Genomic DNA, 13983 nt, shown 5'->3' with positions numbered 1-13983 from the left:
GAACCCAGCCAGGAGCAGGAGGGGGCCTGTCCTGTGAGTTGCAGGGGGCTGGGGCAGTGCAGCAGGGGTGGCCCAGCCATCCCCTCAGGGCACACACATGGCTTCGTTTTGTAAAACGTGGCTTATATCTTGGGAAAATTACACGAGTCATCATCTAATACGCGGGCTGGGACAGTAAAAATTCAGTCTCCTTTCTGGGACTCAGACTGCCAGACTCAGGCCCCTCCAGGTTTCACAGCAAGTCTCTTAGGTAAGAACGTGCCAGGTGGAGCCTTACTGGGAAATGATCCGGGTGTCCAAAGGCCTCACACATTCTCAGCCATGTGTGGGAGAAACAGAAAAGCCACGGCCAGGACTCGGCAGAGGGGCCGGGCCCAGCACACCCATGCAGAGCGTTTCCAGATGCTTCATGTGATTCTCACTAAAGGTGGGCTGATCAGCCCATTTTATTTATTTATTTATTTATTTTAATAGAAAAGACTCTGATTTTTTTTTATTTATTTATTTAGTTTTGGCTGCATTGGGTCTTTGTTGCTGCATGCAGGCTTTCTCTAGTTGCAGCGAGCGGGGGTTACTCTTCGTTGCAATGCGTGGGCTTCTCATTGTGGTGGCTTCTCTTGTTGCGGAGCATGGGCTCTAGGCGCGCGGGTTTCAGTAGTTGTGGCACGTGGGTCAGTAGTAGTGGCTCGCGGGCTCTAGAACACAGGCTCAGTAGCTGCGGCGCACAGGCTTAGCTGCTCCACGGCATGTGGGATCTTCCCGGACCAGGGCTCAAACCCGTGTTCCCTGCATTGGCAGGTGGATTCTTAACCACTGCGTCACCAGGGAAGCCCTCAGCCCATTTTAAAGATTAGGAAACTGAGGTCCACAGAGATCAGCAATGGGTGACGCAGAGGTAAGAATCAGAGCCAAGATTGAGTTCCAGTTCTTTAAAGGCCTAGAAAATTATTCTCTGCTTTGGAATTGTGTTGTCCACTGCAGACAAAGCACGTTGGCTTTCTCAGAGATCACCTTCTCCTGGAAAGTGTCTCCTTTCAGTTAAAATTGAAATATGAAAGCTTACACAAGCTCTCACATGGCCCAGGTAGAGGGGAGGTTGGTGCTCTGAGAAGCGCCCGTCAGAATCCACAGCAGAGCAGACACCAGCCACGTGTCTTTCATTTGACTGGGCTCTTCCAAGAGGCTCCTCCTGTTGGCACCATGGAGGGCTTGGGACAGCCTGCCTGCTCCCTCCCCACCGGGACCAGCTCCAATGTCCCCTGTGTTTTCTCTGCTGATGAACCAAGGGGAGGCCCTGCCCCACCCCCTTCCCATTCGGGACTAAACAGAAAGGCAAGAGGGAATGAGCAAACGTCACCTCTGAGAGCAGGTGCTGCCTGAGGCCCTGGGGACTCTTGGGAGGTGTCTACCCAGACCTGAAGAGGGAGGGCCAGCGCCTGGCACGTAGTAGACAAAAACGTGTTATAGATGAGAAAAATGCCAGGCAGTGGGAAAGAAAGCCATTCTCAGGTTCCACGTGAGGTGAGTGCCAAGAAGTTTGAAGGAGTGATTCTGAGTGCAGCAAAGAACTAAGATTAATTGGTAAGATAATTCCTAAAATAGAACTGTGCCTTCCAGGACAACAAGGACTTCATGGTAAACTCAGAGACGATCGGGACTTGGAGAGACCTGGATGACCATCTGACCCCCTCCCCCATCCCCGACTTTTGTGGAGAGGCTGTTAGGAGCCTCTGATCACTCCATAGGTGGGTCCAAACTTCCAGATGAAGATGGGAAGGGCTGGCTGAGCTGCAGCTTTGGGTGGGAGAGTGCAGCCGAGATGGGGCTGCTTAAATGCTCCTGCAGAGGAAGGAAAGCAACGGCACAAATGAACTAAGATTGTCCCAGAAGATAGCAGAGATATGCTTCAAGTGCACACCCAGCCTATTATAACCTGCTGATACCAGGTGCAGAGGCTACAGTGATATTTTAAAAAATAATAATTTCCCAGACTGATCACTGTATTCACAAAACCCAGCCAGCTGGCCAGGGCACTGTTCCAATGGAGGAAGGAAAAGTCCTACAGGATGTAGGACAATTTTACCCACTAAGAAACACACAGGAAATGAAAGAGTCTGAACATTGGCTCTGGCCAAGGTGGGACGGGACTCCAGGGCCCTGCAAATGAGAGCGTGGCCTCGGGGGCAGAAGACCTGGGGCTGACGTGGGCTGCCAGTCACTAAGCCTCTATTTCTTCACCTATAGGACTGGGGCAACAGTGCTGCCTTAAACATCGCTTGACTGTGAAGATTAAGTTAGATGAGGTATATAAAAGTGTGCTTTGCAAATTGTAAAGTACCTACGAATAAATATATAAGGCCTTTAAAATAAGAAATGTATCTCTACCCACTCTTAAGGCACCAAGTCTCTCAGAGATAACAATGAAAACTGAAACAAAATACAACACACCAGAAGCAGGGCAAAAACAGAGACTTTATGTCCTTAACCAGAATCCAAGGACCTGAATTTAGTTCGCAGTCTCAGCTTGCCATCTGTGTGACCTTGGGCAAGTCATTTTCCTCATTTATAAAACAAGGAAGTAGGAACTGGAAAACCTCCAGGGTCCCTTCTAAGCCAAAAGTTTTGTGAATCTGTACTCTGTGCTACCTGCATAAGCTTCTGGGGAAAATGCATCAAGTAGTATTTCCTGTGAAATCACCATGAGCTAGCTAAAATTGCTTTACACATTTGCTTTGCAATTTCTTTTCTCCTTCTACCCCATCTCTATCTGCTGGAGTATTGTCTACCATACACCTAGAGGAGCAAAACGATATAATTAATAAGGTTAAATTAATAGGTAGATGCTGACTTTTGTGCCTCACAAGGAGAGAATACACCTTTTTCTCAAAGGTATATTGATGGAGCATTTGCAAAATCTTATACTTACTTGTCCAAAAACATAACTCCTCTAAATTACAAAGAGCAGAAATTGTACAAGCCATTCTCCAAACCACAAAATCCAACAAAAGCTACACTGGAATGCTGAAAGCCTGAAAACCAGAAGTAGGTAGGTAGATAGATAGATAGATAGATAGACAGATAGATAGACAGATAGACAGACAACCCATCTGAAAACTAAAATAGTCTTCCTTTTGGGTTCAGAAAATGAATTATAAATACAACAGAAAATTAGAACATGACTTGTCAAAACTTATCACATACCATCAAAGCTGTGTTTGGAGGTAAATTCATAATATAAAGATGCTTTCATTATTACAATAAAACAACACAGTTTCCACTTCTGGGATGACTGAGAGAGTAACTCCATGGAACCAGCAAAGCTGGCAAAAACTATTTAAAAAAAAAAAAAAAGAACAACCATTTAAAGTCTCTGGGAACTGTCCTAAGGGCATGTGACAAACAAAGAAACATCTGCTCAGCAAAATCTACTAAAACTCAGTAAGAACAGCAAGAGTCTGTGGCATTTCAGCCACAACCTGCTCTCTCCCTCCCCCACTCAAGCTCAGCTTGACAGAAGCTTCCCTCCACATGGGTGTGGCCAAGAAGTCAGGGCTCCCTCACCCTTCAAATCCTAATAAAGGCTTACATATCTCACCAGGAGGGACAGGCCACCAGCATTTCTCATTCCCCCCAACTCCAAGTTGAGAAGGCTAAATTCCTGGTGACTGTGACCGAGAGGTCGGGACAACCTTCCTCCAGGCCACTGTCACGGGACAGAGGCTCTACCCTAGGCCGGGCAGACCCAGAGGACTGGGCGCCCCAACCGCCTCACCACAGCTTGCTCATGGGGCACAGTTTCCAAGAATAGGCAAGCTGAGGAGGCCAGAAACACCCAGAACTAGAGCTCAGAGAGTTGGCACAGGGGAGATTCAATCCATGAGAAAAGAAAGCTCTCTGAAGTGCTCCCAAAGGAAATGACTTTATTTAAAACAGAATGTGAGGAAGTTCATGCCTAAGGGCACTCTTGAAAACAACATCCTCTCTTAGTTAAGAACAATAAGCCAATCCCAAGCTAGATAGTTCACCAGAGAGAACCAGGCAAAGAGACAGACAAGAAGAGCCCTCCTGGGCTCCAAACAAACCTCAAAACTGGCCTCACAATCTACCCCTGCCTGAATTGGGTTTTTTTTTTTCTCATTAAACTTTTTTAATGGGTCTCAAATTCTGTGACAGATTTTTGGTCAAGTTGTTTCCATTAAAATGTACTGATTTTAAAAACTAATAACTTAAAACTGCCACACACAAAACAAATGGTCCACAACACATTCTCCTTTCCTTCTGAAGGTTTTACGATGCATTGTTATCACTAACCCGTCTTTTGCTATTAAACTTAAATGGGCGATTGAGACAAACAGTTCTGAGACCGTTCTTCCACCACTGATTAAGACCGGGGTGGCAGGTATTGGGGATAATATTCATTTAGCCTTCTGAGCTTTCTGAGCAGACTTGGTGACCTTGCCAGCTCCAGCTCCCTTCTTGTTCACTGCTTTGATGACACCTACAGCAACCGTCTGTCTCATGTCACCAACAGCAAAACAGCCCCGAGGAGGATAGTCAGAGAAGCTCTCAACACACATGGGTTTGCCAGGAAGCCATATCAACGATGGCAGCATCACCAGGTTTCAGAATTTGGGGCCATCTTCCAGCTTTTTCCCAGAACGACGATCAGTCTTCTCCTTCAGCTCAGCAAACTTGCAAGCAATGTGAGCTGTGTGACAATCCAGCACAGGTGCATATCCAGCACTGATCTGGCCTGGATGGTTCAAGATAACCACCTGAGCTGTGAAGCCAGCTGCTTCCATCGGTGGGTCATTTTTGCTGTCACCAGCCACATTGCCATGAAGAACATCTTTGACCAGACACGTTCTTGACATTGAAGCCCACATTGTCCCCAGGAAGGGCTTCACTCAAAACTTCACGGTGCGTTTCAACAGATTTCCCTTCAGTTGTCACGTTGACTGGAGCAAAGGTGACCACCATGCCAGGTTTGAGAACACCAGTCTCCACTCAACCCACAGGAACAATGCCAATACCACCAATTTTGTAGACGTCCTGCAGGGGCAAACGCAAGGGCTTGTCAGTTGGGCGAGTTGGTGGCAGGATGCAATCCAGAGCTTCAAGCAGTGTGGTCCCACTGGCATTGCCATCTTTTCGGGTGACTTTCCATCCCTTGAGCCACGGCACGTTAGCACTTGGCTCCAGCATGTTGTCACCATTCCAGCCAGAAATCGGCACAAATGCTGCTGTGTCGGGGTTGTAGCCAATTTTCTTAATGGAGGTGCTGAATTCCTTAACAGTTTCCTCGTATCTCTTCCGGCTGTAGGGTGGCTCAGTGGAATCCGTTTTGTTAACTCCAACAATGAGTTGTTTCACACCCAGAGTGTAGGCCAGAAGGGCATGCTCAGGGGTCTGCCCATTCTTGGAAACATTAGATGAAAAATTCACCAGCACCAGCTTCAAATTCACCAGCACCAGCAGCAACAATCAGCACAGCACAGTCAGCCTGGGATGTGCCTATGATCGTGTTTTTGATGAAGCCTCTGTGTCCTGGGGCATCAGTGATGGTCACATAGTACTTGCTGGTCTCGAATTTCCATAGGGAGATATCACTGGTGATACCACTCTCGCGTTCAGCTTTCAGTTTGTCCAAGACCCAGGCGTACTTGAAGGAGCTCTCTCCCATCTCGGCAGCCTCCTTCTCGAACTTTTCAATGGTTCTCTTGTCGATCCCACCACATTTGTAGATCGGATGGCCAGTAGTGGTAGACTTCCCCGAATCTACCTGTCCAATGACAATGATGTTGATGTGGGTCTTCTCCTTTCCCATTTTTGCTTAGGTTTAGCAGTGGTTTTCACCACACCTGTGTCCTGGTGGCAAACCTGTTGCGAAAAAGCCCCCTGCTTGAATTTAATGGGATCAGGCTGTGGAGCAATCTATGTCCCTGGACATTTTTGAAAACAATAGAGCAATCAGCAGGTGGACTCTCTTACCTCCTGCTGGGCTGGGTGTATTCCCAATTGAAGCAAACAGCTTAACAAAGAAATCCCACTACTGGGCATATACCCTGAGAAAACCATAATTGAAAAAGAGTCATGTACCAAAATGTTCATTGCAGCTCTATTTACAATAGCCAGGACATGGAAGCAACCTAAGTGTCCATCATCGGATGAATGGATAAAGATGTGGCCCATATATACAATGGAATATTACTCAGCCATAAAAAGAAACGAAATTGAGTTATTTGTAGTGAGGTGGATGGAGTTAGAGTCTGTCATACAGAGTGAAGTAAGTCAGAAAGAGAAAAACAAATACAGTATGCTAACACATATATATGGAATCTAAGGAAAAAAGAAAAAAAAAAAAGAAAAAAAAAAAAAGAAGGTCATGAAGAACCTAGTGGCAAGAGGGTAATAAAGACACAGACCTACAAGAGAATGGACTTGAGGATGTGGGGAGGGGGAAGGGTAAGATGTGACAAAGTGAGAGAGTGGCATGGACATATATACACTACCAAACGTGAAATAGATAGTTAGTGGGAAGCAACCGCATAGCACAGGGAGATCAACTTTGTGCTTTGTGACCACCTAGAGGGGTGGGATGGGGAGGGTGGGAGGGAGGGAGACGCAAGAGGGAAGAGATATGGGAACATATGTATATGTATAACTGATTCACTTTGTTATAAAGCAGAAACTAACACACCATTTTAAAGCAATTATACTCCAATAAAGATGTTAAAAAAAAAAAAAAAAAAGAAATCAGAAAAAGACACAATCAAAGACAGCCCTGCTAAGACCACCGTCATCCCAGGGTGGTGGGCTCATGCTCATGCCCAAAGCTGTACCCTCGGAGGATAACGAAGGCTCTAAAATTTTTTTTTTTTTACATCTTTATTGGAGTATAATTGCTTTACAATGTTGTGTTAGTTTCTGCTGTATAACAAAGTGAATCAGCTATATGCATACATATATCCCCATATCCCCTCCCTCTTCAGCCTCCCTCCCACCCTCCCTATCCCATCCCTCTAGGTGGTCACAAAGCAATGAGCTGATCTCCCTGTGCTATGCGGCTGCTTCCCACTAGCTATCTATTTTACATTTGGTAGTGTATATATGTCCATGCTACTCTCTCACCTCGTCCCAGCTTCCCCGTCCCCACCCTCCTTTTCCTCAACTCCATTCTCTACGTCTGCGTCTTTATTCCTGTCCTGCCCCTAGGTTCATCAGAATCTTTATATGTGTGTGTGTGTGTGTGTGTGTGTGTGTGTGTGTGTGTTAGCATACGGTATTTGTTTTTCTCTTTCTGACTTACTTCACTCTGTATGACAGACTCTAACTCCATCCACCTCACTACAAATAACTCAATTTCGTTTCTTTTTACAGCTGAGTAATATTCCATTGTATATATGTAAGGCTTTAAAATTGATTGCGGTGGTGGATGCACAATTCGGGGAATATACTAAAAACCATTGAGCTGTACACTTTATTTTTTTATTTTTAAAAACATTTTATTGGCCTATAGTCGACTTACAATGTTGTGTTAATTTCAGATGTGCAGCAAAGTGATTCAATTATACATATACATATATTCGTTCTTTTTCAGATTCTTTTCCCATATAGGCTAATACAGAATACTGAGTAGAGTTCCCTGTGTTAGAGCTGTGCCCTTTAAATGGATGAACTATATGATAGGTGAATTGCATCTCAACAAAATTGTTAATAAAAAAGGAATACAAAAAGTGAATGACCTCCATATTCATCGCAGTATTATTTCAAAGAATCCAGTCTTAAGAAAGACAATAATGCAATAAAAACAAAACTAAATGACTTGGACAATTGAAAAGATGATGGAATTAATTTTAAAAAATAATTTTTGGACATCTTGCCACTCCTGTTTCTCTTTAAAACAGTCCGGATTTCTACGAAATGGTTTCAAGTGCTCCCTGAAAAACCCTCATTTCTAAAGACCTTCTCTTATTTGACTCTGACTTTGAATGGAAAAGAATTTCCACTGGATGCTCCCAGGAGAGCATCTGTTCCCTCAGAGCCCTGCTGTATCTTATTCCTGTGAGTAATTCCCTATCAAGTGCCCCACAGGTGGGGCTGCCCATCCTGGGTTTTGCAGTTCCACCATCAATATGGCCCACACCCAGATGTGATACAAGTGCAGCTTCCCAGACAGCCTGGGAGAAGCCAGTACTCAGCTCCAAAGGCTTCTGGTCAGATCCCAGCCCTGGGAAAGAACCTCATTTTCCCAAAGATACTTTGGACTAGGTCACCACCCATCACAGTGTGATCAGAGGAATGTGAAACTACCTGCCTGAAGAAGAAATTCTCTCATTCAGGAACCTCAGGTCCATTAGATTCTATCACTTACTAGGCAGGTCATTTGGTCTCTCTGACCCTCAGTCTCCTCATCTGTGCAATGGGTGTACTATTGTAAGGATGAAATAAAATATTGTATGTGAGAGTGCTTGGGACCTACTTCCTTTCTTCCTCAACTGTGGGCCAGGGGCTCACATCACTCTCCTGTCCATTCTTTCGGCTGCCTTTGCTCCTGCTGGGGAGGAAGAAATTTTTCTCTACCCTTCTAGGTTCTTCTGGCAGGTCTAAGAAATAAATTGACATGAGAAAGATTAATAGGAGAAAATCAAACAAAAGTTTAACAACATATATACATGGGAGAGACCCAGGAAAACGGAATAACTCACCAAAATGGCCAAAGTCCTCACTAAAGACAACAGAGGATGTTGGGAGTAGTGGTTTGGGACTTTGAAGGGGAGAAAGGCAATTCACCTGGAGATGGAAAAGCACATGTTTAGTAAATAAATGTTTGCTGGGCCCTGAAGAGACAATGGGACACAGAGTAGACTCTGATCTCTAAGTGTTCCCCTACCACACCTAGTTTGTATTCTCTGCAGACGGCTGGTGATAGCTCTATTCCTGTAATAGGCCCTCTATCTACATTTTTCAGGCGATTAGGGGGGTAGTTCAAAGTTTCTTCCTGAGTCTTTTGGGCGGTGATAATTTTCAGCTTGAAATAATCAACATGCCAGAGACATTTTGGGGTGACAAATTTTGTTCCCTACACTCTAAACAGACTCGATCCCATGCTTAGAGGTGGCCTGGGTTCCAAGGAACCCCAGGGTCTCCAATTAAAGGCTGCTTAGTCTGACAAACTTAAGTTCAACCAAAGGTGAGTGACCCAGAAAGTAACAACCACATCCAATGAAATGGATAGGGACCATCGGGCCCCTGCCTCTTTTGTCTGCCGTCTGGGTTATGGAACCGAACCTAGTAGCCACAGCAGGGCTGGTGAGAGGTGATGGATGCCAGGCGCTGGATGCCCTTGACTAAATCCGATACCCACTGGTGTTTATAAACCCAGCTTCTGGAGATCTTCTCTGAAGGCCAAAACTCTTGGTCGGGTTGGAGGAAAATAATCCAATTGCCAAGACACAGCAACAGTGCCATCATGACTCCCCACATGAACCTGCTTCATCCAGCAGGGCACTGGCACAGCGGACTATTCAGCTGCCACTGCCGGTTCTCTCTGGATTGAGCAACAGAGCACAGAGATCTTCCGAGAGCCCACCCAGCGATGTTGCCCTGGCAAAGCCCCCGCCGCCTGGGGAGAATGTGGGGAGCGGGGAGGACTTGGGAGTCAAGGTGAAATCTTAGAGCAGGGGGACACTCAGGCCACCTCTCCTGCTGCTGATGGCAGGTGGACATGGTGCCCTCAGACCAGGCCACTGGACAAGGTCTAAGACAGCCGCTCTCCCCGGGAGCTCCGCGTCCCATTAGAGGTGCAACAGTTCTGCGGTTAGCCTGATTTTTCTCTCTACACAGCTGTGAAAGGACAGTTTTCCAGGCCCACAGCAGAGCCTGGCACCTCTGCAGAGCCGGGGGCAGAGAAGGGGACTCTGGTGCAAGAGTATTGCTGGGGAAGGTGAGGTCTCAACAGGACGGGAGATCTTCAGCCTTCTGACGCTTCTGATGCTCTGCTCTGGGGCCTGGTCACTGGGGGCTCCTCCCTCCTCTGACTCTGTCATGGATTGAATCATGTCCCCCCAAAAGATATGGTGAAGTCCCAACCCTTGGTACCTGTGAAGGTGACCTTATTTGGAAATAGGGTCTTTGCAGATGGTTCTAGTGAAGTTAAGATGAGCACCGGGGTAGGCCCTTCATCCAATATGATTGGTGTCCTTATAAGAGGAGCAGATTGAACACAGAGACACACAGGGAGAATGCCACGTGACGATGGAGATTGAAGCTGCAGGGAGAAGGCAAGGAAGGATCCTACCCAGAGTCTCAAGGGAGCACAGCCCCTCTGAATCCTAGCCTCTAGGACTCAACACGGGCTCAACACAACTCTCTCATTGGGCTCCAGCATGAACCTCCAAGTCAAGAGATTTCTAGTTATTTCTACTTTTTCAACAGCAGGAAGGAAAAAAACAACTTGGATCTGAAAAGCAGAGGGAGAATTAAGAAACTAAGAGACTGGATTTCTGTTGTCTTAAGCCACCCAGCACACAGGGCTTTGCTGCAGCTAACACGGGCCCCAAATTCTGAAGCCTAATCCCACCCACCACCTCTATCCACATCCCATGGGGACACAGAGACGGGGGTGGGGGGGCGGCGCCTGAGAATCCACGCTGGAGAAGGAAGTCAGCTGTGGGTGAGGGAGGTGGTCCAGGGGTGCGCAGGACAGGAGAGGGTGGGCACGACAGAGAAAGACAAGGGGGTACTGTCTCCTGGCAGAGCAGGGCCCCAGAGAGTGGAATCAGGTAAACAGAGGAAGCCTCAGATCCTTTCTAGCTGTGGACTCCGAAATGGCTGGGCCTAGGATCGAATCGTCTCCCCTCTGCTTTTTTGAAACCCTGGAGTTCCTGCCAACAGAACAAAAAGAAAGCCCCAAACACACCTATTTCCTATCTCAACATATATTTGATAACCCTGCCTTTCCCCAGACTATAAATGACTGCCTCCCCCCAACCCCCTGCCAAGCTCACTCCGGGTTCAACACGACTCTCTCACTGCATCCAGCCTGAACCTCCAAGCCAGGAGAATTCCAGTTACTTCTACTTTTCCAGCAATGGGAAGGAAAAAAACAACTTGGATCTGAAGAGCAGAGGGAGAATTAAGAAAGTGTCTCAGCTCCAGGCATCTTTTTTTTTAACCGCTAACTGGGCAATGAATAATTTATAGCCAAGAATGTTTGTCGGGGGATAAAACTGTTGACAAGTCAAGAAAAACCTCTTAGCAGCCTAACGGAGCAATCCATCTTCAAGAAGCACGTTTCAAATGCATAGTTTGTGAAGACGCTGGTTGAGGTTGTTTCCTTTCTCCTTTTTTTTTTTTTTTTTTCCTTTTTTTATCTATATGGAAATCGGTGGGTGCTGAAATATATTTCACTTCAGCATGAACTGGGGCTGAATGATATCCCAGGCAAGAATTAAATCATCGCTTCATACTGCAAGAAATAAACACCAAGCCAGGCAGAGACCCTCGGCGCCCGCAGGGGAGGAGAGCAGGGACTTCTGGGGAGCTGAACAGAGGCATTGGTACTCCACGCAGGACAGCACGCAAAGCCCAGGCTCAGACTCACCGGAGCAAGGGGGTGATGGATCCGGGAGAATGTTCCTCGGGGAGGGCCCCAAGCAAAGTGGTGGTGATTACACAGCTGAGACCTCCTCGTCTTTGAAGAGCCGGCATCCTCCCCAAGTCCTCCTAGATCTGGGCATCAGGAGGGCACTGTGGTTGGACCGAAGACAGTACGCCAAGAATCCTGACAGCTGCAGGGTCAGTCTTGTGTCAAGCGCCTGCCATGTTCCAGGGCCAAGCTCCTTCTGGAGACCCTGTTGCTCGGTCCTCGTGTTGGCTCTCTGGCTGGTGCTGACTGGGCAGTTGGATCACTGCATGGCCCCCCTCTGCTCCAGCAGGACAACTTGGGAGCCAGAGCTCCAGGAGGACTTGTAACATTGCTAAACATCACACAGGTACAGGATGATAGAACCTGGCCTTGAACCTATGTCTCACCCACATGCTGATTCATCTCCCATGGTCTTATGGAGGCTGACTTGGTTTTCCAGAAATCGGCAGGTGTTAGGATGCCCCCCCACATTCTCACCCCCTCAATGCTCCCGCTACCTGCTTTGGGCCCCTGACTGACCAAGGGTCGAGTGGTTCAGTAGGCTGAGACCCAAGTCTAGACCACAGCCAAGCAGCTCCCCTGGGGACAGGACAGGTGAGGTTGGCACCATTCCTCGTAACTGTATTAATAATCCATTGCTGCGTAACAAATGACCCCACACTCAGCAGCTCTAAAACAACAAGCATTTTCTACCTCACGGTTTCTGTGCACTTGGATCCCAGGGGCAGCTTGTCTGAGGCCTCTTGTTCAGGGCCTCTCACAGGGCTGGAACCGAGGTGTCTGCTGGGGCTGCAGTCATTTCAAGGTTCAACTCTAAGCTCACCGACATGGCTGCTGCCAAGGTTCTGTTTATCACAAGGTGTTGGATTCATGGCCTCAGTTCCTCACTGGCTGTTGGCCGGAGACATCTCTCAGTTCTTGGCTATGTGGACCCCTCCACAGGGCAGCTCACAACGTGGCAGCTGGCTTCCCTCAGAACCAGCAAGAGAGCAAGAGTCACCCATAATGGAAGCCAGAGACTTTTGTAACGTAATCTCCAAGTGACACCCCATCAGGTGTGCCTTATTCTTTCATTAGAAGCAAGTCACTATGTCCAGTCCACAGTAAAGCAGAGGGCATTACATGATGGCACGAATGACCGGGAGGCCGGGATCGTTGGCAGCCATCTTGGAAGCTGCCTACCGCAATAACCAGCTGTATTTGTTATCTAGTGCTGCATAACAAATTAGCCCGAAGCTTCATGGCTTAAAACGGCAATGTTGTTTATCACCTCTCACAGGCTCTGTGGTCAGGAATTCAGGAGCAGCTTGGCTGGACAGTCCTGTCTAGAAGTCTCTCATAGGACTGCAGTCAGATGTCAGCCAGGGCTACAGTCTTCTGAAGGCATGGCTGGGGCTGGAAGGTCCACTTCCAAGTGGCCCACTCACGTGGCTGGCAAGTTGATGCTGCGTGCTGGTGGGAATCCTCAGTCCCTTAGCACATGGGCCTCCCCACGGGGCTGCCTGAATGTCCTCACAGCACGGCGGCTGCCTTCCCAGGGCGTGCAATCCAAGAGATCAAGGCAGAAGCTACAGTGCTTTTATGACCCAGCCTCAGTGTTCAGTCACACGCAATCACTTCAGCGGTGTTCTAGTGGTCACACAGGTCAGCCCTGTTCAGTGACAAAATGGACCACGCAAAGGCTTGAATACCTGGAGACGAGGATCACTGGAGGCCATCTCATAAGTCAACTTCCACATCAACAGGGCAAGCCCACCACAGGGTGGAATCATAGTGCTGCAGCCAGGCGGAAAAGGGTACTGAACCCAAAGCCCAGGCATATCATACTCTCTGTAGTTTTCCTGAACGTGACTGGCTCTCCCGGGCCCACGTCTTTGTGATCTTCCCTCTACTTGTCATGCTTTCTCCCACAGTGAGCTCCTACTTAACCTCCAAAGCCCAATCAAATGTTCCCTCCTCCATGAAGTCTTCTCGATTCCTCACACTACTCCCCTGACCTCCCACGGCATGGCTGTCTCCCCCTCTGTGGGTCCCTACGCAGCTTTTTAAATGCCTTTATTGCCAGCCCATATCTCAGCATCTGTCTGCTTACCCCATGTGCCTGGGATTCCAGGGACCACATACCTTCACCTGTGGATCCTGAGCGTCTGGCCAGCCCACCCATAGTGGGCACTCAGTCGCTGTACGATGGAGCCAATTAAATGACTTGCCACAGCTGCAGCTGGCCAGCTCCAGAGCTGCACTGAGGCCAGAGGCAGGTCTCCTGCCTCCTCGGCCCTGTCCTACAGATAGTGGTGGGGCGCTTTAAACACATGTCCTGGGGTGAGCACCTC

At 47.8% G+C, this 13983-nt stretch overlaps 1 protein-coding gene and 1 pseudogene across 2 annotated transcripts in view; both read right to left on the bottom strand.

Moving 5' to 3' along the window:
• Positions 1 to 4122: 4122 nt before the first annotated feature.
• On the bottom strand, positions 4123 to 5859 carry LOC309642602 (elongation factor 1-alpha 1 pseudogene; annotated as a pseudogene). Its single transcript has one exon. The product of its transcript is annotated as an elongation factor 1-alpha 1 pseudogene (transcript).
• The window catches only part of LOC309642612 (uncharacterized protein), a 126661-nt gene continuing 116800 nt past the window's right edge, over positions 4123 to 13983 (bottom strand). Inside the window, exons 5-7 of the mRNA XM_082424354.1 lie at positions 8709 to 8793; positions 8483 to 8606; positions 4123 to 5880 (exon numbers count right to left, since the gene is read on the bottom strand). Coding sequence (XP_082280480.1) covers positions 5853 to 5880; positions 8483 to 8606; positions 8709 to 8793 — 237 coding nt within the window. The 3' untranslated portion in view covers positions 4123 to 5852. The remainder of the gene's footprint in view (positions 5881 to 8482; positions 8607 to 8708; positions 8794 to 13983) is intronic.

The sequence above is a fragment of the Balaenoptera physalus genome (assembly GCF_965194825.1).
Source record: "Balaenoptera physalus genome assembly, chromosome: 14".
Taxonomy (NCBI): domain Eukaryota; kingdom Metazoa; phylum Chordata; class Mammalia; order Artiodactyla; family Balaenopteridae; genus Balaenoptera; species Balaenoptera physalus.
Note: the sequence above shows the minus strand (reverse complement) of the source record. Positions and strands in the feature narration are given on the sequence as shown.